General features: G+C 37.2%; 1 protein-coding gene and 1 long non-coding RNA gene across 6 annotated transcripts in view; one reads left to right on the top strand and one right to left on the bottom strand.

Annotated features, from left to right (window-relative positions):
- dpr9 (defective proboscis extension response 9) overlaps positions 1-27211 on the bottom strand; it is a 463521-nt gene that overhangs the window by 360782 nt on the left and 75528 nt on the right. The window contains exon 8 of one of the 5 annotated variants that reach the window (XM_067777141.1): positions 23074-27126. The exons of 3 other annotated variants lie outside the window; for them this stretch is intronic. In XM_067777141.1, the coding sequence (XP_067633242.1) occupies positions 27114-27126 (13 nt within the window). In that variant the 3' untranslated portion in view covers positions 23074-27113. Of the gene's footprint in view, positions 1-23073; positions 27127-27211 lie in introns of those variants that run through there. One more of the 5 variants, XM_067777139.1, reaches the window with a different exon arrangement.
- Positions 5844-18026, top strand: LOC137246061 (uncharacterized). The gene is made up of 3 exons (XR_010951423.1): positions 5844-5982; positions 16445-17252; positions 17324-18026. It is a non-coding gene; the product is annotated as an uncharacterized lncRNA (long non-coding RNA).

The raw sequence follows: 27211 nt of genomic DNA, 5'->3' as shown, positions 1-27211 counted from the left end.
TGCCAGTGTTCCTCTCACAGGTACCTTCGGTTTTGATTTGTTTGGCCCATTTGTTCCATCAACCTTTACCTTTGAATTTCGTCGCCTTCGTCGAGTCTTCTCCACCAGTACCCGATTACTGCTGAACCCTTTTTCCAAACTAAAGTTTAGTGGCACATCTTGGTTCTCATAACGCATCACCCTTCTCTGCATATCGATCTTGATGTCATGGTCAACCAAGAAATCTACTCCCAATATAACTTCATCAACAATCTCCGCCACAACAAATTTGTGTAGAACCATGACCTTCCCAATCAATACTTCACATATCACTTCTCCCTGAACTTGGTTATACTCGCCAGTGACCGTACGCAACTTTGCTCCAGGTAACGGTTTTACTCTCCTGTTGACCAAGTCAGATCGGATCAAGGAATGAGATGCGCCCGTATCTACAGTCAGTATTCGTTCGTTGCCATCCACATTCCCCCTGACGGTAAGACTGCTCGATTTTCTACCAATTTGCGACACAGATATCACAGGACATTCAATAGCCGGGACAAGTTTTCGTCCTTAACCTCCGACACGCTCTTGCTCATTTCCGCCAGCTTTGCGTTTACGGCCACCCACATTGTTGGAACTATTAGGACCAAGATCGCAATGACGTGCAATGTGACCTGGGTTGCCGCACTTGAAACATTTAATAACTCCGGCATTTTTCTGTTGTGATCCCTTCAGTGCTTCCAAAATTGTGTCTACCCAATCTGGTCTTTCTACCTCGACACGGCGTGCTTTGAAAACTGGCTTACACAGAAGCGACGCTGTTTCCTGAATCAGAGCTTGTGACACCGTTTCTGCGAATGTTGGCTTTGGGTTTGCGTATGCAGCACGCTTTGTTTCGACGTCCCGTATGCCATTTATAAAGCTCTGAATCTTTACCCTTTCAGTGTACTCCACGGATGCGTCCACATTCGCTAAATGTGCTAGCCTTTCAATATCCGACGCAAACTCTTGCAGTGTTTCACCAGGCTTCTGGAAGCGGTTCAGCAACTCCATTTGGTATATCTGTTTCCTGTGTTCGCTTCCGTATCGCCGTTCTACAGCAGCCATCAATGCGTCATAACTGTTCCGTTCGTACTCTGGAATAGTCTGTAAGATTTCGGCAGCTGGTCCTTTCAATGCTACGAAGAGTGCGGCAACTTTATCTTCCACATTCCAGTTGTTCACTGCTGCGGTCTTCTCAAACTGTAGCTTAAAGACCTGGAAAGGAACAGAACCGTCAAAGGATGGTGTTTTTACCTTTGGATTACTCGCTGAAACTGCTGGACGATTAAGTTGCAATTCCTGTATACGACCTCTCAAAGTATCCACCTCTGCCTCAAATTTTTCTTCAAACTGCGTTATTTTCTCGTCTATACGCGCTTCGAGTTTTGATGATATACGCGCCTCTTGCTCTTTCAGTTGTGTTTCCATCTTTGATGTAATCTGTGTCGACATTTCTGAAATACGTGTCTCATGTGCTTCCAGCTGGGATGCCATATATGTCTTCTGCTCTTCCAGTTGAGATGACATTTGCGATGACATTTCTGAAATACGTGCCTCCTGTGCTTCCATCTTGGATGTTATACGTGTCTCTTGCGATTCGAGCTGTGTTGACATATCGGTTGATATTTGTGACGACATTTGCTTCAGCACTGCTAGTATCGCGTTAGTGTCTACATTCGGAGTCTCTATCTTCTCTTCCAATTTAGTCGCTGGCTCTTCCACATCGGGATAAAAGACATACTCGTCCACATCAATTCCTTCCAACTCCATTACCTCTCGTAGCCGTGCTTGAAGTTCGATCTTATTGCCGGTTGAATTCAATCCACGGCTCTCCAACTCCTTCTTCAATTGCTGGATCTTCAATTCACTGAACTTTGCCATGTCCTTGTAGTCCTCTTGAATTTATTCAAAAATTCCTCCTCTGACACCAATTGTAACGAATTTACTTGCAAATCCTCTTATTTGCAATCCTCTGCTAAGTTCGAATCACTAAACTGTTGAATAAATAACTCCAATTTGTAATAATGCAAAATGGCCTTTATTAAAGTACTTCACAATAACACTCAAACTGCGCAACGAATAGCTTGCTTAATAACCACACTGATTGATAGCTCAATGAAACTCTACTATTCAAAATAATACTGCTATTGCTCGCTAGATATCGTCTTAATCGCAACTGCTTGACAACTCAAATGAAACTGAATTCTTCTTACTCGCTTGCCCCGCTTTTATAGTTTACGCTGCATACTTCTAGGCTCTTCGATTTCCAGAACTTACTAGTTGTTTCGGCTACAAAATCACCAGCCACAACTACGTGCACAAATTATTGCTCTCTCTTGTGACAACTCAGATAAGATATATGCATGTGTTTGTAGTTTACAGTCTCCCGCACACACATAAGCGTATAAGTAAATTCATCGGTGTGTGACATCTCATCTCTCGCTGCCTTGTATGTAAATGTTGCTCGTAGGAATGTGTACATATGTGTAGACGCAATTATTGATTCGTTTATGTAGATACATAATGATTGAATTATTGATGTGCATTCACGTCGCTGGTTAGCATCGGCTTAGAGACGATAGCATCGCTCAGTGCTGCTAACATTCGTTACAATATTAATAAGAATCTTCATTTTCAGGCCTAGCAGTCACTGTAGTCAAATCGTTCATTTGTCCCGTAGTACAAATATTGTGCTTTCGTTAAATCCAAGTCAATAAATACGCTAAATGCTTCTTCATCCGTAAACATTTTTGTCTGCCTTGCGTCTTCTATGAGACTCGAGAACAAGGTCTTATTTTAACTGTCAGCAAACCTTAATGTTTCCACAAGTTCAGCTTCTGTTCCTTCTCCTATCGAACGTAACCCTTGAAGATATGCATTATAGACGTGTTCAAATCCATATTAATTAAGCAGCATAGTATTTGTTCTTCTTTTACTGGATTCTGGCAAACCTGGATAAGATACGCACGGTCTCACACGTTTTCCAGAAGAAATAGATGGTTGTAACGTCTTGAGATTTCGGTAAAGTTACTGAATATTCTGATTCTAACCAATTATTCTTTTTCATTAAAAATTTATCCTTTTTCAGTGAAGCTTCTGCCCATCGTTTATTAAAAGTATGAATAATATGTCTTTGAAAATCACTGAGGATGAAACATAAGTTGTCTTCAGATACATGATAATTTTCTTTTAAAACTGTTGATAATGCCTCCAATGATTTTCCTCCTTCGATATACGAAAGTATTATTTCACGTTTAAAGCGCTTGAAAGTAGACATTTTGAAGGGACAACAAAACATGTAGTTTTTTGTATTCGTCACAATTACACTTCTGTTAATTCACTAATATTTTGTTCTGTTTATATACTAATATGAAATATGAGGGTAGTGCGTCGAAACAAAGGGTATTTTGGAAATTCCGTTATAATTGCTTTTAACCTCGTTAGTTTCCTACCTAAGGTGTGCATTCATAAATACTCCGTTAACAAAGTTTCGGATTGAAGGTATATTATGCAAAGCTGCACGTAATGCTTTACTTTTTTTATTGTTTAAAATAGGATTCAACGCTCAATGTCACACGGGAGAAGTGAAATTTTTATTGATAAAAAATAGGTATTTTACATAGTAATTATATATTTCCGCACACTGAAATTGAAAAATTTAGGTGTTGAAGACATGATCCAGTTTTCGGACTAATTCCGCCCCCCTCCGTCTGGCAACACCCGGCCAGTGCGGCCAAGCGCAAGTGCAGCACAGCTGTGCTTGCAGACCAACACCGCGCTCACTCTCAATCACAGATGACATGATATGAAACTTCTCGCTCTCTGAGAGCGCGTGAAAATGTGCATTTTTTATAATATTGGCCATAGATACCATCATGCTCAAAATCAAATTTGGGCATTTCAGAATAACTTTGGGGTATTTTACATGGTAAAGGTTTAATTTATAATTTTCACTGAAAACTTACTCAAGATTGTCATATGGGATATCAAAAAACTCGAATTTTTGTAAGGATTACAAATCCGAAGAAAAAATAACTATTTTTCACCCGTGGAAAATTTATCAGTGACAATACCTTTCATCGAAGGGCTGCACACGAAACGGGTTTTGATAGCAGCTATCGATTGGAGAAAAAGTCAGCTTCTTAGTCTGCGCATTGATGTAAATCGATGCATAAAGGCCAGGTTTTTGTGGAGCGTTGCAACATTCCACTTTTGACAGCTGAGATAAATTGTAGGTATACGTATAGGTTAACGCAACATGTATAATTAGCAGCCTTTTGCAGACGACAACGCAGATACTTCACCAAGTGATCTAATTTCGTAATTTCTTATAAATTTTTTGCGTTTTTTATTGTATCTGGATATACATATGTATGTAAATAAACATTTTGGTCGCATCAAAGTGAAAAAGGGGCTAGCCGTTCATTGTTATCTTATGGCGGTGCCAGCGCAACAAAGCAAAGCAACGCAATCGAAATATATGATTTCATATTTTTTCACTTATCTACCACAAAATATTTCTACAAAACTTTGCCTTTTTTATAAATTTTTATAAGTTTTTATCACCTTACTTGCTGATTTTTTGAAAATAATGAAACCGAACGGATTTCTTGGAGTTTTTTTTTTTTTGGGTAGTTTAGGCAACTCTATAGCCATCTGATGTTCAAGACCCATTCTTGGAAACGAACGAACTTTTGTTTACAATCGAATGAACTTCAAGACCCATTCCTGGAAACGAATTGAGAGAGAATAAAAGTTTCGTATCATGTCATCAGTGCTCTCAATCAGTTGTCATTAAACTACCCAACCACACGCATCGACCGTGCCCGCATCATTCGTGCAGTTTACTCGCCCGCCCGCCGTCGCGCAACTTTGATTTATTTCTCGTTGTTTTTACTAACATTTTTTTTAGTGGAAGTAATTAAGTGAAATAAATGAAATCTTCTATTATACATAATTAAATATTCTTGCCTTCTCTTTATGAACACTGTGCTGTGCTAGTTAAAACAATTATACATGGTCCTTTTGTGCCAAAAAAGGTAACCAGCGGCAAAAGAAAAAAACAAACAAAAATTTTTCACAAAAGTTTATTTTACATATATGCAAATACAGAACAAACAAAACGCGGTCGGTACGGACACAAAAAAGAACAAAAAGTGCTTAAGAAAATAAACAAAATTTTTATAGAGTTTAACAAAAAATCAGTGCACTTACATGAATACATAAAGAACTTAAACATACAAAGTAAGAAATATCGAAAAATTAAACAAATTGATACATACAAAAAAGAAGCAAACATTAGGGTGGTGAAAAGAAAAAAATTATTTTAAAAAACGAAACACGATTAAAATTTTTATTTACAAAAAAACTACAGAATAACTATTATACATTGAAATTTAAATAACGTTCAAATTTACAAAAAAAAAATCTGAAGTGAAGAAACAAGAAATAAAAGTTGCGAAAATCGCGAAAATTTAAAAAAAGGGAAAAGTTTTTTGAGCAAAAAGTTTTTGAAATAAGTTAAACAAAAAAAGAAATTAGTGGGAAATTTTCAAAGCGCTGAAGGCGGAAAGAAGAGAAAAAGTGAATATTTTTTAAGAAAAAAGTTTTTTTTGCGAAAAGAAAATAAAATAAAATTAAAATAAGAGAAATATTCAAGAGAAAAGAAAATCCTTGAAAAAACAATAAAACGTAAAAATTTTTGAAAAAAACAAGGAAAATTTAAAAAGTGAAAATTCTTGAAAAAAAACACAAACCAAAAAAAAAACAGAAAAAGTTTTGTGGAAACAAAAATTTTTAGAAAAGAGAAAAAATATATTTAAGAAAAGAATTTCTTTAAAAACGCAAAAAAACACAACATCAACGCTACAATAGAAACAACATTAACACTGGCTACACCAGCAAGGAGGAATTTTTACAAAAACCAGGACACAAACACGTAAAAAGAAATAACATCTCAGAGTGAATACTTTGTTACCCATATATTTACATACATATATATCCCTCCGATCTTAGAATCCGGACCCCTTCATTATAAACATACCCAATATATACCCCCGTATATATTCCCTCCGTCTAAAGTAAGGACCCAAATTCTAAAAATCCCAAAATTTATATACCCCTCCGATCTAAAGATCCGGACCCTGGGTATATAACCCACATCAAAAGCCTAAACGGCAAAATTTTCATTTGCTTACTCACTGTTACCAACAGGTACAGTCCCTTCAAAAAACACATAAATTTTTCAACAAATAAATTTGCATTCCCGTACCAACGGAAAATCTATTGCCCGGTTCTATATACCCAGTAAGTTCGTTGCGCTAAATGCCTACTTAAATATAAAAGTATATATGTAATATATGTATATACCCACTTAGTTCGGTAATCATCCACGAGCTATATACATTTTTCCAGCGTGAAATTCACCGCTGCCCAATTTACCCATATATATATATATATATTATAAAATATGTTTTATAAAAAACCCATAGCAACGAACTTTGCCAAATTTTTGTCACTTTTCTCAAAGTTTATTTTACCGGTGCACCCAATATTAATTTTACATACAAATCTACAATTATATGCACCCATAATACCCACACGCACTTGTATATCTTTTGCATAAGCCAAAAACCCACCCTCAACAAAGTAATTGCATGAGCATATGTAACAACATAATAGAAGGAATCAACAATCGGTTACATATTTTGCATACATTTACTTTGTCAATACAGTTCAAGTGCATTGGCACGGCAAACAAAAGGTTGTTGGTATACCACAGTTTACCGGCAAATATATTTTAATTAAATTATAATGCCAAAAACAAACGAAACCCAAAAATTTACCACTGCAGACCAATACCTGCAGAAATTCATATATGACGGTAACCAAGTAGAGGTTTACTGCTCAAGATGGTCACCCTCCCAAGCTACCGAGTTGTCAGAGTGTATGCTTAAGGTCAAATTAGAAGACCTAGATAAAATATGGGCAAAGGTGCTAGAGTCCCATCGAGATGTAAGTTTCTCTGATAATTATACAGATGTCAGCGCCTCGGTTGAGCAAAAATTTGCTAAATGCTTGGAAACGTACCAAACATGCAAATCAGAAATTTTAGAAGCCTTACAGCTTTTTAATACTGCTAGCACCAACCAACAACAAATACCCGCCCACCCAATGAACAATTCAACCGCAAACGGTTTTTATTTAAAAGTACCACCATGCGACACCGAAGTATTTCATGGTGGATACGAAGACTGGCCATCCTTTAGAGATATGTTCACGGCAGTCTATAAAAACCACCCTAAATTATCACCCGCTCAAAAATTATACCACCTACGCCTGAAAACTAAAGGGCAAGCAGGACTCATTGTAAAGCAATACCCACTGAGCGATGATAATTTCGAGCTTGCCTGGGAAGCGCTCAGATCTAGGTACGAGAACAAAAGGATACTTGTCGACAACCAACTGAAGACGCTGTTCAACCTACCCACAATATTCGCAGAAAACGGAGAACAAATACAGAAGATGCAGACAACAATCAACAACTGCATGTCAACCCTTAACACCCAAGGAATCCCGACAACAGACTGGGACCCGATCCTCGTTTATCTGTGCTCATCAAAGCTGCCAAGTGAAAGCCTTTCACTATGGGAACAATCCCTCAGCTCCCGGAAGGAGCTGCCCCTTTGGGAGGACATGAATAAATTCCTCACCAGCAGATACGAAGTGGTAGAAAGACTAAGTAACCTATAGACCAGGCAAGGCGAAACCCCAATTTTCGAGATTTACGCCACGAACGGTGAATCAAAACTCGACCCAACCCAATAATAATAAAACCCATGCATATCACACCGAGTTCAATAAAACGGCTTCGTGTAGATTGTGCAACCAATACCCCGCAGTCAAATCTTGCGTTAGGTTTAGGAATTTATCGGTATCAGACCGAATAAAATTTGTGAGAGAAAATACTTACTGCGAAAGAGTCTCTCCACCAGATATCTGGAATGGGTGGAACGTTTGTGAAAAATGCCAATAAAGTCTGCCAGATAACATTCTGTTCAGCAGACTTAACCCAAATGATAGACGCACAAGCAATAATTTTGCCGAAACTAACTAAGTTCTTGCCCACAGTCAGAGTTTCAAGCATCGATCTCGAAGAACTGTCCCATTTACCGTTAGCTGATCCACAGTATTCGATACCATCGAAAATCGATGTTTTAATCGGCAGCGAAATCACCCCGCAAATCCTCAACGAAGGGCTCCTACGAAATGTGAGTGGAACATTACTGGCCCAAAACACAATATTCGGATGGATATTAAGCGGCCCTGTAGCTGAGAAGGTATCAACCTTCAGCACTCATGTCACGGAATGCACCGATGACCCCATCAATCAACTTTTGAGACAATTTCGGGAACAGGAAGAAGTTCACCAAACCCAACAACGATCAGCATGTGATGAATACTGCGAAGCCCTCTACCGGACAACCACAATTCGTGAGGAAGATGGACGCTACAGAGTCAAACTACCCTTCAAGTCGGAATTTCCAGCCAATATGGCACTCGGTCATTCACGGCCCGCAGCACTACAGCAGTACATCAGCATCGAACGCACGCTCGAAAGAAAACCCGAATTAAGAGACAAATATTTTGAAGCCCTTAATGAATATTTAACCATGGATCACATGGAACCCACCTCCCAACAAGAGATAATTAGAGATGGTAAATATCTATCATTTTATCTACCCCATCATGCTGTCATAAAACCCGACAGCAAAACCACAAAAGTGCGAGTCGTCTTCAACGCATCAAAAATGTCGCATTCTGGCAACTCGTTGAACGACGTGCTTCATACAGGCCCCATTCTACAAAATGACTTAATGCTCGTCATACTTAAATGGCGATTTTATAAGTTTGTTTTCAACGGCGATATTGAGAAAATGTATCACCAAATACTCATCCATGAAGAAGATAAAGATTTTCATCGAATCGTTTTTCGGAAACACCCAACTCTGCCGATACAAGATTTTCGACTAAAAACAGTCACCTTTGGTGTAAATTGCGCGCCATATTTGGCAATTCGAACCCTACACCAACTCGCCCACAACTGTCAAGATGAATATCCGCTCGCTAAAGACATTTTGTTGAATGAAACGTATGTCGACGATATTTTGTCAGGCGGTCATAATATACAGTCAACTTTGAACTCCATGACCCAAGTTATCGAAGCCCTAAAATCGGCAGGGTTCCCTTTGAGGAAGATGTCGGCAAATCACCCTGAAATTTTAAAACCCGTTCCCGACCCTGACTTGCTAGACGTCGACTTCCTTAAATTCCATGATTCGAGTTCCACAAAAACCCTTGGAATTCAGTGGAACGCGCTAACCGACACCTTCACCTACACGTATGATCCACCATCAGCAGAAAACACGACTACAAAAAGGCAGATTTTATCAGCGGTTGCAAAACTGTTTGACCCCGCAGGATGGCTTTCGCCAATAATGATTCTTGCCAAAATGTTGCTGCAACAACTCTGGATGGAAGGAACGGATTGGGGCGAAGACGTGAAGCCCGGAGCTCTCCAAAAATGGACCTCAATTTACGAGAATTTACCTCACATCAGAGGCATTAAAATCCCTAGGTGGGTACAGTATTCCCTCGATAAACTAATCCAGCTGCATGGATTATCAGATGCTTCAGAAAAAGCATTTTGTGCCTGTATATATTTACGAGTACAAACCCATGAAAATAGTTTTTCATCCCATTTGCTAGCTGCTAAAAGCAAAGTAGCACCCCTCCAAACCGTGAGTCTTCCACGGTTGGAGCTCTGTGGAGCAGTTTTACTCTCCAAGTTAGTGAAACAGCTGCGAAGTGAGCTGAATCTACCCCCACACGAACTCATTCTCTGGTGCGATTCGGCCATCGTACTGGCCTGGTTAGAAAAACCACCCCATACCTGGAAAACGTATGTCGCTAACAGAACCTCTGAAATTCTTAAGAACGTCGACAACGCCACTTGGAGGCACGTTTCCAGTAAGGATAACCCAGCGGATTTGGGCACCCGAGGCTGCAAGCTTCAGGATTTAGTCCAATGTCCATTATGGTGGGAAGGACCTACTTGGCTTGTCAATCCAGCAAATTCATAGCCAAAAGATATATCTCACCACCCAACTCCCCCCGAGCAACGACTTGTGGAAGTATTCCACACCCTGCAGGAAGAAAATATAGACATACTCGACCGTTTTTCGTCATTTTCTCGAGCGCTTAGAGTCGTGGCCTATATGTTGCGGTTTATCCGAAAAGCAAGAAAACTAGAAGTTCCAGCCACGCTCAACCTCACCCATGCCGATGTGAATGATGCTAAATTCAAAATCATCACTCAAACTCAACGAAATTATTATGGAGATACGATGGAGCTGCTTCAAACGCCAGGACCCTTACCCAAAAAGAACACCCTTCTGACATTAAACCCCATGCTAGATGACTCAGGAATCATGCGAGTTTCTGGAAGATTAGCATATGCCACTTATAGCTTTAACGAGCGGCACCCAATTATCATACCCGAAAACTCTCCATTTTGTTCTCTTCTGTTAGACTTCCTCCATTCGAACCTGCTGCACGCCGACAAACAGCTGATGATCCGAATGGTACAGCAACAGTACTACATTCCACGTTTGAAGCAAAAGGTCAAAAAGCTCGTCTTCCACTGCAAAACCTGCACCATCTATAAACAGCAGATGAAAACGCAGATAATGGCAGCCTTGCCACCCGAGAGGTCAACATATTCTCTACCCTTTCATACAACAGGAGTCGACTTTGCTGGACCATTTTTGGTAAAAACTTCTCCCCTTCGCAGAGCTTCGTATGTGAAAGCTTACGTTTGTGTGTTCGTCTGTTTTTGCACAAAGGCTGTTCATTTAGAAGTGTGTTCTGACCTCACCACCAACGCCTTCAACGCAGCCTTTGCCCGATTCACTGGCCGCCGTGGCCTACCCCATCAGATATTTTCTGACGTGCGTAAAGCTGGCAGACCCAAGTGCTCAAAAATAAGTTTAAGTTGTTTGAGAATTAAGTGCATTTTAGGTGCAATTTAGGGCCACAAAAGATAATTTAGGTGCTCATTTGGTTTTCGAGATGTTCGCAAAAAAGTGTGGGTCTGCTAGGTTAACGTCAAGCTAGCAGACCCACAACTTAAATTTCATTTTATTTTAAATAAAAAATATATCAAAATCAGGAGCTATTTAGGTGCTTTTTAGGGCCACAAAAGATAATTTAGGTTTTCATTTCGTTTTCGAGATATTCGCAAAAAGGTGTGAGTCTGCTAGGTTAACGTCAAGCTAGCAGACCCAAAATTTAAATTTCATTTTTTTTTAAATAAAAAGTATATCAAAATTAGGAGCTATTTAGGTGCTTTTTAGGGCCACAAAAGATAATTTAGTTTTTCATTTCGTTTTCGAGATATTCGCAAAAAGGTGTGGGTCTGCTAGGTTAACGTCAAGCTAGCAGACCCAAAATTTAAATTTCATTTTATTTTAAATAAAAAATATATCAAAATTATTTAGGTGCTTTTTAGGGCCACAAAAGATAATTTAGGTTTTCATTTCGTTTTCGAGATATTCGCAAAAAGGTGTGGGTCTGCTAGGTTAACGTCAAGCTAGCAGACCCAAAATTTAAATTTCATTTTTTTTTAAATAAAAAATATATCAAAATTAGGAGCTATTTAGGTGCTTTTTAGGGCCACAAAAGATAATTTAGGTTTTCATTTCGTTTTCGAGATATTCGCAAAAAGGTGTGGGTCTGCTAGGTTAACGTCAAGCTAGCAGACTCAAAATTTAAATTTCATTTTATTTTAAATAAAAAACATATCAAAATTAGGAGCTATTTAGGTGCTTTTTAGGGCCACAAAAGATAATTTAGGTTTTCATTTCGTTTTGGAGATATTCGCAAAAAGGTGTGGGTCTGCTAGGTTAACGTCAAGCTAGCAGACCCAAAATTTAAATTTCACTTTTTTTAAATAAAAAGTATATCAAAATTAGGAGCTATTTAGGTGCTTTTTAGGGCCACAAAAGATAATTTAGGTTTTCATTTCGTTTTCGAGATATTCGCAAAAAGGTGTGGGTCTGCTAGGTTAACGTCAAGCTAGCAGACCCAAAATTTAAATTTCATTTTTTTTAAATAAAAAGTATATCAAAATTAGAAGCTATTTAGGTGCTTTTTAGGGCCACAAAAGATATTTTAGGTTTTCATTTCGTTTTCGAGATATTCGCAAAAAGGTGTGGGTCTGCTAGGTTAACGTCGCAGACCCAAAATTTAAATTTAATTTTTTTTAAATAAAAAGTATATCAAAATTAGGAGCTATTTAGGTGCTTTTTAGGGCCACAAAAGATAATTTAGGTTTTCATTTCGTTTTCGAGATATTCGCAAAAAGGTGTGGGTCTGCTAGGTTAGCGTCAAGCTAGCAGACCCACAACTTAAATTTCATTTTATTTTAAATAAAAAACATATCAAAATTAGGAGCTATTTAGGTGCTTTTTAGGGCCACAAAAGATAATTTAGGTTTTCATTTCGTTTTCGAGATATTCGCAAAAAGGTGTGGGTCTGCTAGGTTAGCGTCAAGCTAGCAGACCCACAACTTAAATTTCATTTTATTTTAAATAAAAAACATATCAAAATTAGGAGCTATTTAGGTGCTTTTTAGGGCCACAAAAGATAATTTAGGTTTTCATTTCGTTTTCGAGATATTCGCAAAAAGGTGTGGGTCTGCTGGGTTAACGTCAAGCTAGCAGACCCACAACTTAATTTTCATTTTATTTTAAATAAAAAGTATATCAAAATTAGGAGCTATTTAGGTGCTTTTTAGGGCCACAAAAGATAATTTAGGTTTTCATTTCGTTTTCGAGATATTCGCAAAAAGGTGTGGGTCTGCTAGGTTAACGTCAAGCTAGCAGACCCAAAATTTAAATTTCATTTTTTTTAATTTCACTTTTTTTAAATAAAAAGTATATCAAAATTAGGAGCTATTTAGGCGCTTTTTAGGGCCACAAAAGATAATTTAGGTTTTCATTTCGTTTTCGAGATATTCGCAAAAAGGTGTGGGTCTGCTAGGTTAACGTCAAGCTAGCAGACCCAAAATTTAAATTTCATTTTTTTTAATTTCACTTTTTTTAAATAAAAAGTATATCAAAATTAGGAGCTATTTAGGTGCTTTTTGGGGCCACAAAAGATAATTTAGGTTTTCATTTCGTTTTCGAGATATTCGCAAAAAGGTGTGGGTCTGCTAGGTTAACGTCAAGCTAGCAGACCCAAAATTTAAATTTCATTTTTTTTAATTTCACTTTTTTTAAATAAAAAGTATATCAAAATTAGGAGCTATTTAGGTGCTTTTTAGGGCCACAAAAGATAATTTAGGTTTTCATTTCGTTTTCGAGATATTCGCAAAAAGGTGTGGGTCTGCTAGGTTAACGTTAACCTAGCAGACCCACAATTTAAATTTAATTTTTTTTTTAAATAAAAAGTATATCAAAATTAAGAGCTATTTAGGTACTTTTTGCGGCCACAAAAGATAATTTAGGTTTTAGGGTCTGCTAGCTTGACGTTAACTTAGCAGACCCACACCTTTTTGCGAATATCTCGAAAACGAAATGAAAACCTAAATTATCTTTTGTGGCCCCAAAAAGCACCTAAATAGCTCCTAATTTTGATATACTTTTTATTTAAAAAAAATGAAATTTAAATTGTGGGTCTGCTAGCTTGACGTTAACCTAGCAGACCCACACCTTTTTGCGAATATCTCGAAAACGAAATGAAAACCTAAATTATCTTTTGTGGCCCTAAAAAGCACCTAAATAGCTCCTAATTTTGATATGTTTTTTATTTAAAATAAAATGAAATTTAAGTTGTGGGTCTGCTAGATTGACGTTAACCTAGCAGACCCACACCTTTTTGCGAATATCTCGAAAACGAAATGAAAACCTAAATTATCTTTTGTGGCCCTAACAAGCACCTAAATAGCTCCTAATTTTGATATACTTTTTATTTAAAAAAAAATGAAATTTAAATTTTGGGTCTGCTAGCTTGACGTTAACCTAGCAGACCCACACCTTTTTGCGAATATCTCGAAAACGAAATGAAAACCTAAATTATCTTTTGTGGCCCTAAAAAGCACCTAAATAGCTCCTAATTTTGATATACTTTTTATTTAAAATAAAATCAAAATTAAGTTGTGGGTCTGCTAGCTTGACGTTAACCTAGCAGACCCACACCTTTTTGCGAATATCTCGAAAACGAAATGAAAACCTAAATTATCTTTTGTGGTCATAAAAAGCGCCTAAATAGCTCCTAATTTTGATATACTTTTTATTTAAAAAAAGTGAAATTAAAAAAAATGAAATTTAAATTTTGGGTCTGCTAGCTTGACGTTAACCTAGCAGACCCACACCTTTTTGCGAATATCTCGAAAACGAAATGAAAACCTAAATTATCTTTTGTGGCCCTAAAAAGCACCTAAATAGCTCCTAATTTTGATATACTTTTTATTTAAAAAAAATGAAATTTAAATTGTGGGTCTGCTAGCTTGACGTTAACCTAGCAGACCCACACCTTTTTGCGAATATCTCGAAAACGAAATGAAAACCTAAATTATCTTTTGTGGCCCTAAAAAGCACCTAAATAGCTCCTAGTTTTGATATATTTTTTATTTAAAATAAAATGAAATTTAAATTTTGGGTCTGCTAGCTTGACGTTAACCTAGCAGACCCACACCTTTTTGCGAATATCTCGAAAACGAAATGAAAACCTAAATTATCTTTTGTGGCCCATAAAAGCACCTAAATAGCTCCTAATTTGGATATACTTTTTATTTAAAAAAAATGAAATTTAAATTTTGGGTCTGCTAGCTTGACGTTAACCTAGCAGACCCACACCTTTTTGCGAATATCTCGAAAACGAAATGAAAACCTAAATTATCTTTTGTGGTCCTAAAAAGCGCCTAAAAAGCTCCTAATTTTGATATACTTTTTATTTAAAAAAAGTGAAATTAAAAAAAATGAAATTTAAATTTTGGGTCTGCTAACTTGACGTTAACCTAGCAGACCCACACCTTTTTGCGAATATCTCGAAAACGAAATGAAAACCTAAATTATCTTTTGTGGCCCTAAAAAGCACCTAAATAGCTCCTAATTTTGATATACTTTTTATTTAAAAAAAATGAAATTTAAATTGTGGGTCTGCTAGCTTGACGTTAACCTAGCAGACCCACACCTTTTTGCGAATATCTCGAAAACGAAATGAAAACCTAAATTATCTTTTGTGGCCCTAAAAAGCACCTAAATAGCTCCTAGTTTTGATATATTTTTTATTTAAAATAAAATGAAATTTAAATAGCTCCTAATTTTGATATATTTTTTATTTAAAATAAAATGAAATTTAAGTTGTGGGTCTGCTAGCTTGACGTTAACCTAGCAGACCCACACTTTTTTGCGAATATCTCGAAAACGAAATGAAAACCTAAATTATCTTTTTGTGGCCATAAATTGCACCTAAAATGCACTTAATTCTCAAACAACTTAAACTTATTTTTGAGCACTTGGGTCTGCCAGCTTTACGCACGTTATTTTCTGACAACGGAAAGACGTTCGTCGGCGCACAACGCGTATTTCAAAGGGAATTCACCACATTTCTCAAGGAAGTCGCTACAGACGTCGCAGAAAAATATGCAACTCACGGATTCTCATGGAAATTCATCCCACCATACGCTCCACACATGGGTGGTCTATGGGAAGCGGCCGTGAAAAGTTTCAAGATACACTTCACGAAGGTAGCAGGAAACCAGAAGTTTTCCTTCGAAGAGCTCACCACCCTCTTAGTACGCATAGAGGCTGTCCTCAACTCTCGACCGCTCTCTCCTATGTCCGAAGATCCAATGGATCCCCTAGTCCTAACCCCAGGGCATTTCCTACGAGGCGCGCCACTCTTGTCGTTACCGGAGCCAACTGCAGAGCATCTCACCTTGGTCAACAAATGGCAGAAACTGAAAGTGCTTCACCACCAATTCAGCACACGATGGAAGAGCGAGTATCTCAAGGAGCTGCATAAGCGGTACAAATGGAAATGCCCTCAACACAATATTCAAGTTGGAGATTTAGTCGTGGTAAAGGATGATTTACTACCCCCGAACGAATGGCGTTTGGGACGGGTAATCACTTTACTCCCTGGATCGGATAACCATGTTCGAGTTGTGGAACTCATAACCCAAAATGGACTAATCACCCGTAATATTGCCAAACTGTGCGTGATACCAACGGCCTAGTAGTGCCAACCCAACCTCTGGTACCCTCTGTTTCATGCCCCTATCAATCTGAAAAAGATATATAAGCTACCCTCACCCATGCCGGCAAATACGAATATTTTTCTTTTCTTGTCTTTACAGGACCCGCAGAACAACCGAGGGACCAAAGTGTCGCCTCTGTGGTCAACGGCATGTGTTAAGACAGTGCCGGGCCTTTTTAGCGATGCAACCGGAGGAACGATATCAGTGTGCGAAAACCCACCGGCACTGCCTCAACTGCCTCGCAATTTCACACTCCACCGGGGTATGCGACTCCCCAAGCAGCTGCCGAAAATGCTCCCTCGGCCACCACACTTTGATCCACCGGGCTCGACCGAACAACCATGCTGGACGCCAGGACAACGACAGCCGACGAAGAGACAGGGCAACCCCACGAGCCCGCACGGAAAACCGCCAGAGCGCGGTACAAAGCCGATCGGCTCGTCACAAGGACGAACAACTTCGTAAATTGGTCGAAAAGGCACGGGCGGCCCTTGATAGGGTTGATGCCGCCCTTAACCCATCAACGCGTCGGTCGGGGGGGTGCATGTTGAAGACATGATCCAGTTTTCGGACTAAGTCCGCCCCCCTCCGTCTGGCAACACCCGGCCAGTGGGCCAAGCGCAAGTGCAGCACAGCTGTGCTTGCAGACCAACACCGCGCTCACTCTCAATCAGTTGTCATTAAACTACCCAACCACACGCATCGACCGTGCCCGCATCATTCGTGCAGTTTACTCGCCCGCCCGCCGTCGCGCAACTTTGATTTATTTCTCGTTGTTTTTACTTACATTTTTTTTAGTGGAAGTAATTAAGTGAAATAAATGAAATCTTCTATTATACATAATTAAATATTCTTGCCCTCTCTTTATGAACACTGTGCTGTGCTAGTTAAAACAATTATACATTAGGTAAAACTGCATTTAGTGTTTTTGTTATGATGTTTGAAAAGATAATGCTTTACTTTTTTTATTGTTTACAGATGTATTCAACCCTCGTCACTCGAGAAAACTGTGATTTTTATTGAGCAGAAAGAAGAACCATTCAGCGCTGTTCTCTGGTGGGCAACTTGTTTATTAATATTTTCACACGTAACATGAGTGCAAAAAAGATTAACGTCCTAATATCAATGAAAAATTATAAAACTTAACGCAAACTATTGATGTAAACAGCAACATTTAAAACCCCAATAGATAGCGAGCGGTTTTCCGTTTTCTGACTTTAATCATATTTTTAATAGTTACTCCGAAAATCGCAAATTTCCGCAGCTTTTTATATTTGATTATGTGTGTGGATAGCTAGGCTATAAATCAATATAAATGTAAAGCGTGGGTAAACGTGGGAAACTGTCAAAAGTCTTGATGAACTTTAAACAAACTTTTTTTCGCCATATTTTATTTTGAAATTATTTTAAGGTAAACATAATATTAAAAACATATTAGTTATTTAATATTCTTCAACAAACGGGGTTTCCAGAAGTATATAATACATCATACCTTTTCCTGTAACGTATAGCATTAAAATCAATTTGAAAGTGATGAAGGGAATGGGCTTAACATGGACGTCCGTCAAAACTTAAAGTTTGTGATATTGTAAAAAAATCATTTCATATAATATGTATAATTTTTCGATGTTATAGTCTAGTTTGGTCCTTAAACTATTGAGTGAAATAAAAAAAACATTCCAGTAGCCACATCGAAAAAACTATTTTTAATCAGCAGTTGTTCTGCGATTTTCCATCTTCACAGGTGGGTAGAAAACTTACTGTAGACCATGATACAAAAATTGAGGTAGTTCCATTTAGTGTGACGTTAGCCACTTGCCTTTTGCGAGAACAATGACAAAAACAAGCTACCAGATTGAAAAATGTTACGAATTCTTCTAATTTTGATGGCTTTCATAACGAATACGATTAAATTGCTTTCATAGTTATTTTAGATAAAAAAAAAAATAATTAACAGCATACATTGGAAATATTTTAATACGAAATATTAGCCTAGGAAAAAAGGTGTTTAATAAGTTTTTCGTGCTCCCGAAAATTGCTTTAGTGGAAGAAACATGTGTCGAAGTATACAAAGCAAGGGAATATAGCCTTCTAAATTGTCCGTACGTGTCCAAACATGTAACATGTTGACAAAACATACACTTTTTTCAATTGATTGCCCAACGGAGGTCCTTATAATCCGAAACCGCAATTTCTGAAGAGTTTAGCATACTTAAACACAACTTTTATGAAATTGAATGGTGGTAAATTGGCTACAAGTCAACATGCCCTATAGGTTATCACTAGTTATGAGAGCTCTTTTCCCCTTTGTGCCAGGGGTCCCCTTGGGCAAGCCCCGCCTATACACATTCTGTGCCCTTTTAGCATTGAAATAGATGTGGCGTCCCACAAACGTAAACAATTAAACACCTGCCACTCACTGCATACTTTGGGGTACACTTTTTCTCAACATGCCTTGAGAAATATCCACTGTAGAGGCATGATAATAGGGCTATGCTTGAACAAAAGGATTTTTCGTGTATTTTTTCTGTCTGGGGGTCAAGCTGCCATAAAGGTATAAGTCATTAACCAATGTATGAGTCATTATCCACTATTTTTCAATAAAATTGCATGTTTTACCGTATTCTCAATAGATATGTATGCACATAAATCGTGCTAGAGCATATTATTATTGTCTCAGATGACCATTGCGTTTTCAAAAGGAAATTTCCATCCCGAAAACACACAATTTCACCTTAAACAGTAACGGTATGGCAACGCTTCTAGCAAAACAACGAACATTACAAAACTTCAAAAATCCCCAAATATGTCAAAAAATGTTGAGTGGAATACCTTCTTTTTTATACCATGTTGTAGACAACTTTTTCTTTTCCAATTTTTACCATGAGAAGGTAAGTAATAATTTAATTTAGAAATGCTTCTGCTTACTGAAAGAGTACGCAGTGTAATGGAGCCGAATAGATACACAGAGTTACTAAATATTTAGTTTTGCCTTTAATATTTAGATATGATGATAATTTGCATGGGTTTCTGGCAAAACAACCAGCTGTTTTTGACTGTGTTGTGCAATCAAGCGTTCAGATTGCTTTGTTGGATGGTCGTGGGGCTGCGCGAACGTCCCTGTATCCGAAACCAACACCATTAGGATGCATCCTTATTAAAATTCTTTTACTGAATATATACTTACCGTTTCCCAAATTGTGTTCAGAGTCTTCCTTCCCGTTGGGTTAGCCACTCAAATAAATTCCCCCCGCAACACGGAACTTTACTGGTTGTCACATTGGGATTCCACTCCCTGAGACTGGATAGGATGACCAAGACTTTTTTCAGGGCACAATTTTCACAACTGGCGTGATCGCCGTTTTCACCAAAAATATCTTTTGCGGAGACCCGTAAACTTAGCTGCAGCTCAATGCTGTGGATTCCCACAATATTGAGCTTTTAGTCACCCTCACTCTCACCCTATAAACCATCAGGACATATTCAAACAATTGGTCAAGCATTGTCGTGGGTGTTTGTGTAATTGGATACATCTGATTTGGTGAACATAAGTGGCGGAATATTATAGTTTCTATAGTTACCACAATTATATGACCCTACACGCACTGTTGGAACCATTCGGATGCAACCCGCGCACGCTCCACCAAAATACAATTTCCCCGTCAAGCTGCACGAGCATACACTGAATGCTTACAGATACCCAATTTTCATTTAAGGGGAAAGCCGAAATGTATTGGAACAACTTTGTTTATGCATTTCCCGAACATGACACCAAATATAGGTAGAATCCAGCTCAGTGCCAATTTTAGCTAGGTAAAACCCAGCTCCTGTAGGAAGGAAAACGGCGACCTTGTAATTGATGTCCAGAGAGTGCTTAGATTATGGAGGGAACACTTCTCTGCTCTCCTAAATGGAGGCAGCGATTCACCGCGCAGAGATGACGAACCCGATCCCCCAATCGATGATGATGGAATATACATATGTCCCCCCGCCCGATTATGACGAAGTTAGAATAGCAATAACCAGATTGAAAAACAACAAGGCCGTGGGCGCTGATGGATTGCCTGCGGAGCTATTCAAGTACGGCGGCGAGGAGTTGGTAAGGCGTATACAGCAACTTCTTAGCAAAATATGGGGGACGAGTGCATGCCCGACGACTGGAATCTAAGTGTTCTTTGTCCAGTTCACAAGAAGGGGTATACTGCAAAATGCACCAACTATCGTGGATCAGCCTTCTTAATATCGCATATAAGGTCCTTTCAAGTGTATTAAGCGAAAGATTTAAGCCCACCGTGAACCGGCTGATTGGACTTTATCAGTGCGGCTTCAGACCTGGTAAATCTACCATCGACCAGATTTTCACAATGCGCCAAATCTTGGAAAAAACCCGTGAAAAGAGAATCGACACACATCACCTCTTCGTCGACTTTAAAGCCGCCTTCGACAGCAAGAAAAGGAGCTGCCTGTATGCCGCTATGTCCGAATTTGGTTTCCCCGCAAAAATTATACGGCTGTGCAAAATGACGTTGAACACCATCAGCTCAGTCAGAATTGGGAAGGACCTCTCCGAGCCGTTCGAAACTAAACGAGGTTTCAGACAGGGTGACCCCCTATCGTGCGATTTCTTTAATTTGATGCTGGAGAAAATTATACTAGCTGCAGAACTTAACCGCACTGGAACAATATTCTATAAAAGCGTGCAATTACTGGCATATGCTGATGATATTGATATAATCGGCCTAAATACCCGCGCTGGTTGTTCTGCTTACTCCAAACTGGAAAAAGAAGCGGTAAAGATGGGTATGATGGAGAATGAGGACAAAACGAAGTACCTGTTGTCATCGAACAAAGAGTCAGCGCATACGCGCCTTGGCAACCACGCTACTGTTGGCAGCCATAATTCCGAAATAGTAAAAGACTTCGTTTATTTGGGAACCAACATCAACACTAGCAACAACATCAGCACTGAAATCCAGCGAAGAATCTATAGTGTTAACTACTTTGTACTCTTTACTTTAATTTTTAAAATAATTTTTAATTGCGTTTTCGTGTTACCTTAAAACTTTTGAATAACTTCAAAAAAAGAAAATTCTTATTAGTATTAAAATATCCAAACTCAAAAAGGGGGAGTATATGGAGGGTTCTCTACTTTGTAAAATATACTTTAATTTTGTAAATTATTTTTATGTTATTTTACTTTTAATGTTATTTCAAAATTAAAATTTTCAAATCAGTTATTTTAGAATTTTTAAAATGTGAAAATATTGAATTTGACTGTGAAATAAATTTTTAATAAAAATATAGTTTAACACTATATAGAATCAATCTTGCCAATAAATGCTACTTTGGACTAGGTAGGCAATTGAAAATTAAAGTCCTCTATCGGCGAACGAAAATCATACTCTAAAAGTCACTTATCGTACTCGTCCTGCTATACGGAGCAGAAGCCATGGACCATGACAACAGCAGATGAAGCGGCTTTGGGAGTGTTCTAGAGAAAAGTTCTTCGAAAGATTTATGGACCTCTACGCGTTGGCAATGGCGAGTACCGAAGAAGATTTAATGATGAGCTGTACGAGATATACGCAGACATCAACATAGTCCAGCGAATTAAAACGCAGCGGCTGCGCTGGCTAGGCCATGTTTTGCGAATGAAAGATGATGCTCCGGCCAAGAAAGTGTTTCTATCGGAACCCGCCTATGGAAGCAGAGGTAGAGGGCGGCCCCCACTCCGTTGGAAGTACGAAAGTGATTTAAACTCCTTTGGTGTGACCAATTGGCGCCGGCTGGCGCGCCTTGTTGGACGGCCATAACCGTTTAGACGGTTAAGCGCCAATTAAGTAAGTAAGTAAAACCCAGCTTAATGGCAATTTTTAGTTTTCTCTAGCTATCAACAACTGTCCGATCACTCGTCAATGTATGAACTGCATCAACATGTGTAGTTGAGTCGGATACGACTTTTTTATCGCACCGATAGTTGATCGCACCTAAGCGGTCGTAGCATTCTAATGTAATATCCGGCCGCCGTGGTCTGCGTGGTAGCGTGCTTCGGCTATGCTGGGTTCAATTCTGCGATGGACAAGAAATTAGAAAGAAGTTTTTTCAATTAGAAAAAAGTGAAAGGAGCGAAAGTGAAGCTCGGCCTAAATTTCTCTATCGCGTCTTGCATTTTTACTTTTTATGTAATATGCAAAAACAAGTCGTGATTGACGGCTGACATAGTTCCAATGCCCTGGATGTGCGCACTTCACGAGGTTCAAATGTCGACTCGGACCATTACTTTGTGGCAGCCTAGATGCCTATACGCCCCTGTGCAGCAAAGAAATTGCGCTCACAAAACAAATAGCTGATGATTACTCTACTCGACAATCTTCGACCTGACGATGTGACTGCGAAGTAGGAGTGAATTTCTCTCTCATTACGTGCCGCCGTTGCTAGCATCATAGCTTTCCAGCAAACCAGCAAAAAAACTAGTACGATGGGGAAAGTAGCGCTGCTTAGAAAGAAAGGACGCTAGGACATCTATTTAGAAGGAGAAAACGTGAGGCAGAATGGCGTGATTACGAGCAGCTTTAAATACTGCTTATAGGAATAATGCCCGAATCTCACATTTTTAAACTTGACCTTTGTTTTTATAATATTTTAAATATGCGGCAAGAACGTTGGTTATTGGCTTTTTCTTTCTAATTCGAAATATCCCATGTCCCATAAGAAATCAAATACACAGGTTTTAATTGTTTTTGTTTCTTTTATTTATTTACTTGTATTTTAGCATTTATTTAACACTTAATTTTTTACGTAATCATAATTTTTTCATTTCATTTGGATTTGATTTATATATATATAATATACAAATGCACACTTATTTTAAGTGCATATGCTGTGTATGGACATTTACCATAATATAAAATTCAAGTAAAAAAGTATTTTTGTTTCAAATTAAACTGTTAAAGAGAATGTAATGCGAAATGCTATTCATTGTCATTACAAAAGATTCACACATACTCGTATGTACATTTGTACGTGTAGCTGTTGCTTGTTATTTTCTGGCAGAAGGAAAATATTTTAACGAAATTTTTATCACTTCTTACGAATATCTTTTTAATCCATTGTGAGTATGGTTGTATGTATATATTATGTATTACTTACATATATGATTTTCGATATTCATTCAAAATTCAGATGAAAACGGCAATTACATAATCACTACATTCAATTTGTATGGCTTTTGTTCGCATAGTTATATGATTTAGGTAACTCACTTTCATTTATTGCCCTTTACTTAGCTCCATTGTATTTCGCTCAACGACTTTATCATGATTTTATATTTAACTTGAATTTTGTTTATGTATATATAGTTTTTTTAACCTAAACATTTAAATTCTGGCTTTATGTATGTGTCTTGCTATATTCTTTTTAGTTTCACTTGTTCATTATCTAATTTAATTTGTTTTGTTACTCTCATTTTGCCTTAATACCATATTGCCCATTACCTAAGGTTTGTCTTTGTGATGTATTATGCTAAAATGTCAACAACATATACAATTGCAGTATTAATTTATTTGCGTTGTATTCTTCGATTTCTTTTACTTCTCATTGCCATTTAATGACGAACAAAAACATTAAAATAAGCCAATATATAATATATAACTCTTAGTTACAAAAACTTAATGTTATCTCGAAGGCTACACTTAGATGTTTATCATGAAAATATATTTTATTAAGCTAACCGTTATTAACAATTGGATGTTTTATGCTTATCGTACTATTTTTTTACTGACCGTTGATTTTACTTCATAGGTTTTCGTTTGCATATTGTTGAACGATTTTTTTTTTTTTTTTTTTTCTTTTTATTTTAGGTACCTTATGTCAAATTTACATTTTGTTATGATCAGTACTTTGTATTAGACTACTAATTGTGTAACCATGCATGTGAACAAATGCATATGTATGAGTGCCTGCAGTGGAAGTAAATATATGTAAGAACACCCCCATCCTTTAGTTTGGACGTGAATAATACATATATACACTCAAATAGGAGAAGCGAATTTTTAAAAGTTATGACACTTAAGAATATTTGTAGTTTGGCAAAAGCTAGAAACAGGAAATTATTCGTTAACTCACAAACCCTTTTTCATCATTATCAGAGTTATTGTGTTTAAGTTCTCATAAACGTCACTAAAATATTTTTAAGAGGCAAGGTTTTGATGACATTGTTTTTTAAATAGCTGCATTTGCTCCATGGGCAGCCTTAACCAACTAAAAGTGTGAATTTATTTTAATACAAAACAGTATGCATATCTCTTCGGCTTACATTCAATCCCTCCATCAGCAATTTTAACGAAAATGAGTGTAGATTGTAAAATGATATCTTATTCACCTTTCATAGGTGACATTAAAGCCAGCTTTAAAACTAGGTTCAAATGGAATTTACCATTTTGAAAATACCTCTATCAGCAAACCTTTTTTTTTCAAAAGCAAACCCCTCTGTCAGCATACATTTTCATACCCATACTTAGCTAGAGAATTATAGCATAACATCGAGATACACATACTCTTCCGTATATCAATATAATCCGTGACGAAAAATAGTTTGACTGCGGGTAACGTGTTGGATAATACCTGCCTTGAGAACCAACATCATGGTGTGCGATAAAAACTCTAGCACATTACCCAATATTACACAGCATCATTCTTAAAATAAAATAAATAATAAAACCATCATTCAAGAAATAAAAAGCAACCTCTATCATCAATATTGTTTATAAAAATAGTTTCCATTCGAATAGCAAAAACCTCTATCGGACTTTTAAACTAAACTAAGCTGAGTTCGGTATAAGAACTGGGTTTGAATTCACAACGGGATATTTTATCATCCATTGGGGTACTTCATATTATTAGCAAATTACAAACGGTTTTTTTTTTGCTCCTGAAAAACTGGGTTTTTGCTGATAGCAGGTATTGAATATAATCCGACGATGTGTCAATAAAGGCGGCGTACACAGAAAGAAACTTTAAGTTTTCAAAGGACCGCACGACAAAAATTCATTTTTTTACACACAGTTACCAGGATTATCAACGGCATATTCTGATAGAGGACCCAATAAACAAATTGGAGCATATGAGTAAAACCAGTGCAATTTTTTTTTTATAGAAATCATTTTCTATTTCAAAATAAATTTAGAATGATTACTAGTAATAATTGAGTTTTTTTATTTCATACACACACGGTTAAAAGTCTGAGCCTAAATTTGAAACCAATCTTCGATTTAAGGAATTTTTAAAATTTGTTTACCTAATTTGGAAACCTCTCAATATACTACTAACTTTTTTTATTGATTTGAAAAATAAACTTAAATGAACAATAAAACAAATCCCAAAAAGTTAAAAAAAATTTAAATATATGTGACCCGGTCTATGAAAAGGTGGCTTATGACTCAAAAAAAACAGCTGTTTCTCGCAAAAAAAAAACAGCTGTTAACAGCTGTTTTTCGCAGTTTCTTTCTTGAGTCATAAGCCACCTTTTCATGGACTGGGTCACATATAAGCTTTTTGACACTTCAGGCCTGGAAACAAAACCAGAATTATTTAAAAAATTTAAGAATAGAAACTTGTATACACTTCGGGTTCTAAAACAAAACCCAAAAGATGTAACTCCTGAAAATCTAGAAATGAAAAACTTAAGTGGGTAGATAACACTACTGCAATTCAGAACATTTTATTTCCGAACCAGACTACCGCGGACAGGATTTTCCTTTTTTATACTTAACTGCAAGTGTTGACTTTTTTCTTTAAGTTCAAACTTTTAACCGCATATAGCCCATTGGAAAGACATCTAATCTTACTTAGTTACATAAGTAATAAATACAACTTTTCGATTATGCAGTAATTGAAGATCCATGGTAATGTTGGTTGAATTTTCACAATTATTTTTTTTTTAAGTTGTGCCTTTATTCTGAATTGAATTCACTGCGATTTACTTTCAGAAGTGTATAAGCTTCTAGAGATTAATGCTTAAATGGTGAAATTCGAAAATGTAAAATAAATTTAAACGAAACATTCCTTAAAGGCCAATGAAACTTCCTTAGCCCTAACGCCATAGTCATAACCATATTTTTACTTATCCATATCAAATTTGCATCAGTTATTGGTGCCTTAACCTAAAAATCGTGAAAATTTCCTAAAAATGAAGAAAACGCAAACAATTACAAACATATACCACAAAAAATAAGTTTCTTCTTACATCTACAAAAATTAAGAAATTCTCCAACTCAAATATTTTTAGGTTATGGATATGGCGAAAAACCAAAAGCCAATTGGTTGGCTATAGTATGGTTATGCCTTTAGCGTTATGGTATTGCACCATTAATCGATTACATTGATTTCTATAAGGTTGGTTCGATCAGCTGTTTTATCTGGTTATGGATAAGTCAGCATTAATTGGCCCTTTATATCTGCTGTTTCCTAGAATTCATATGTATAGTAGCAAATTGAGTTGCTTTAATGCTGTTCTACAACCATAATATAAGTGCGATACAAGAAACATTGGATCAAGCAATCTTAAAAAAATTCCGGTTTGCATTTGACTGAAAGTAATTTTTTCAGATTCAAAAAATTAAATTTTGGGTACATATGTCACCTATATTTTGAATACATAAGACTTTTCTTGAAATTTATATATAATATTCCATAGCCATGGCTTTTGACATTAAAGGCCATTGGAAATTCCTATACACAACCATAACCATACCCTTACCTTAGAGCACTTTTATAAAACGCATCTATCTTAGCATTTGTATATTATTTCATAAAATTGTAAATATAGAAGAATGGAAATTTAAGAAGGTTAGTGTCACGCGCGCGTTT

The sequence above is a fragment of the Eurosta solidaginis genome, chromosome 1, assembly GCF_040869045.1.
Source record: "Eurosta solidaginis isolate ZX-2024a chromosome 1, ASM4086904v1, whole genome shotgun sequence".
Taxonomy (NCBI): Eukaryota; Metazoa; Arthropoda; class Insecta; order Diptera; family Tephritidae; genus Eurosta; species Eurosta solidaginis.
Note: the sequence above shows the minus strand (reverse complement) of the source record. Positions and strands in the feature narration are given on the sequence as shown.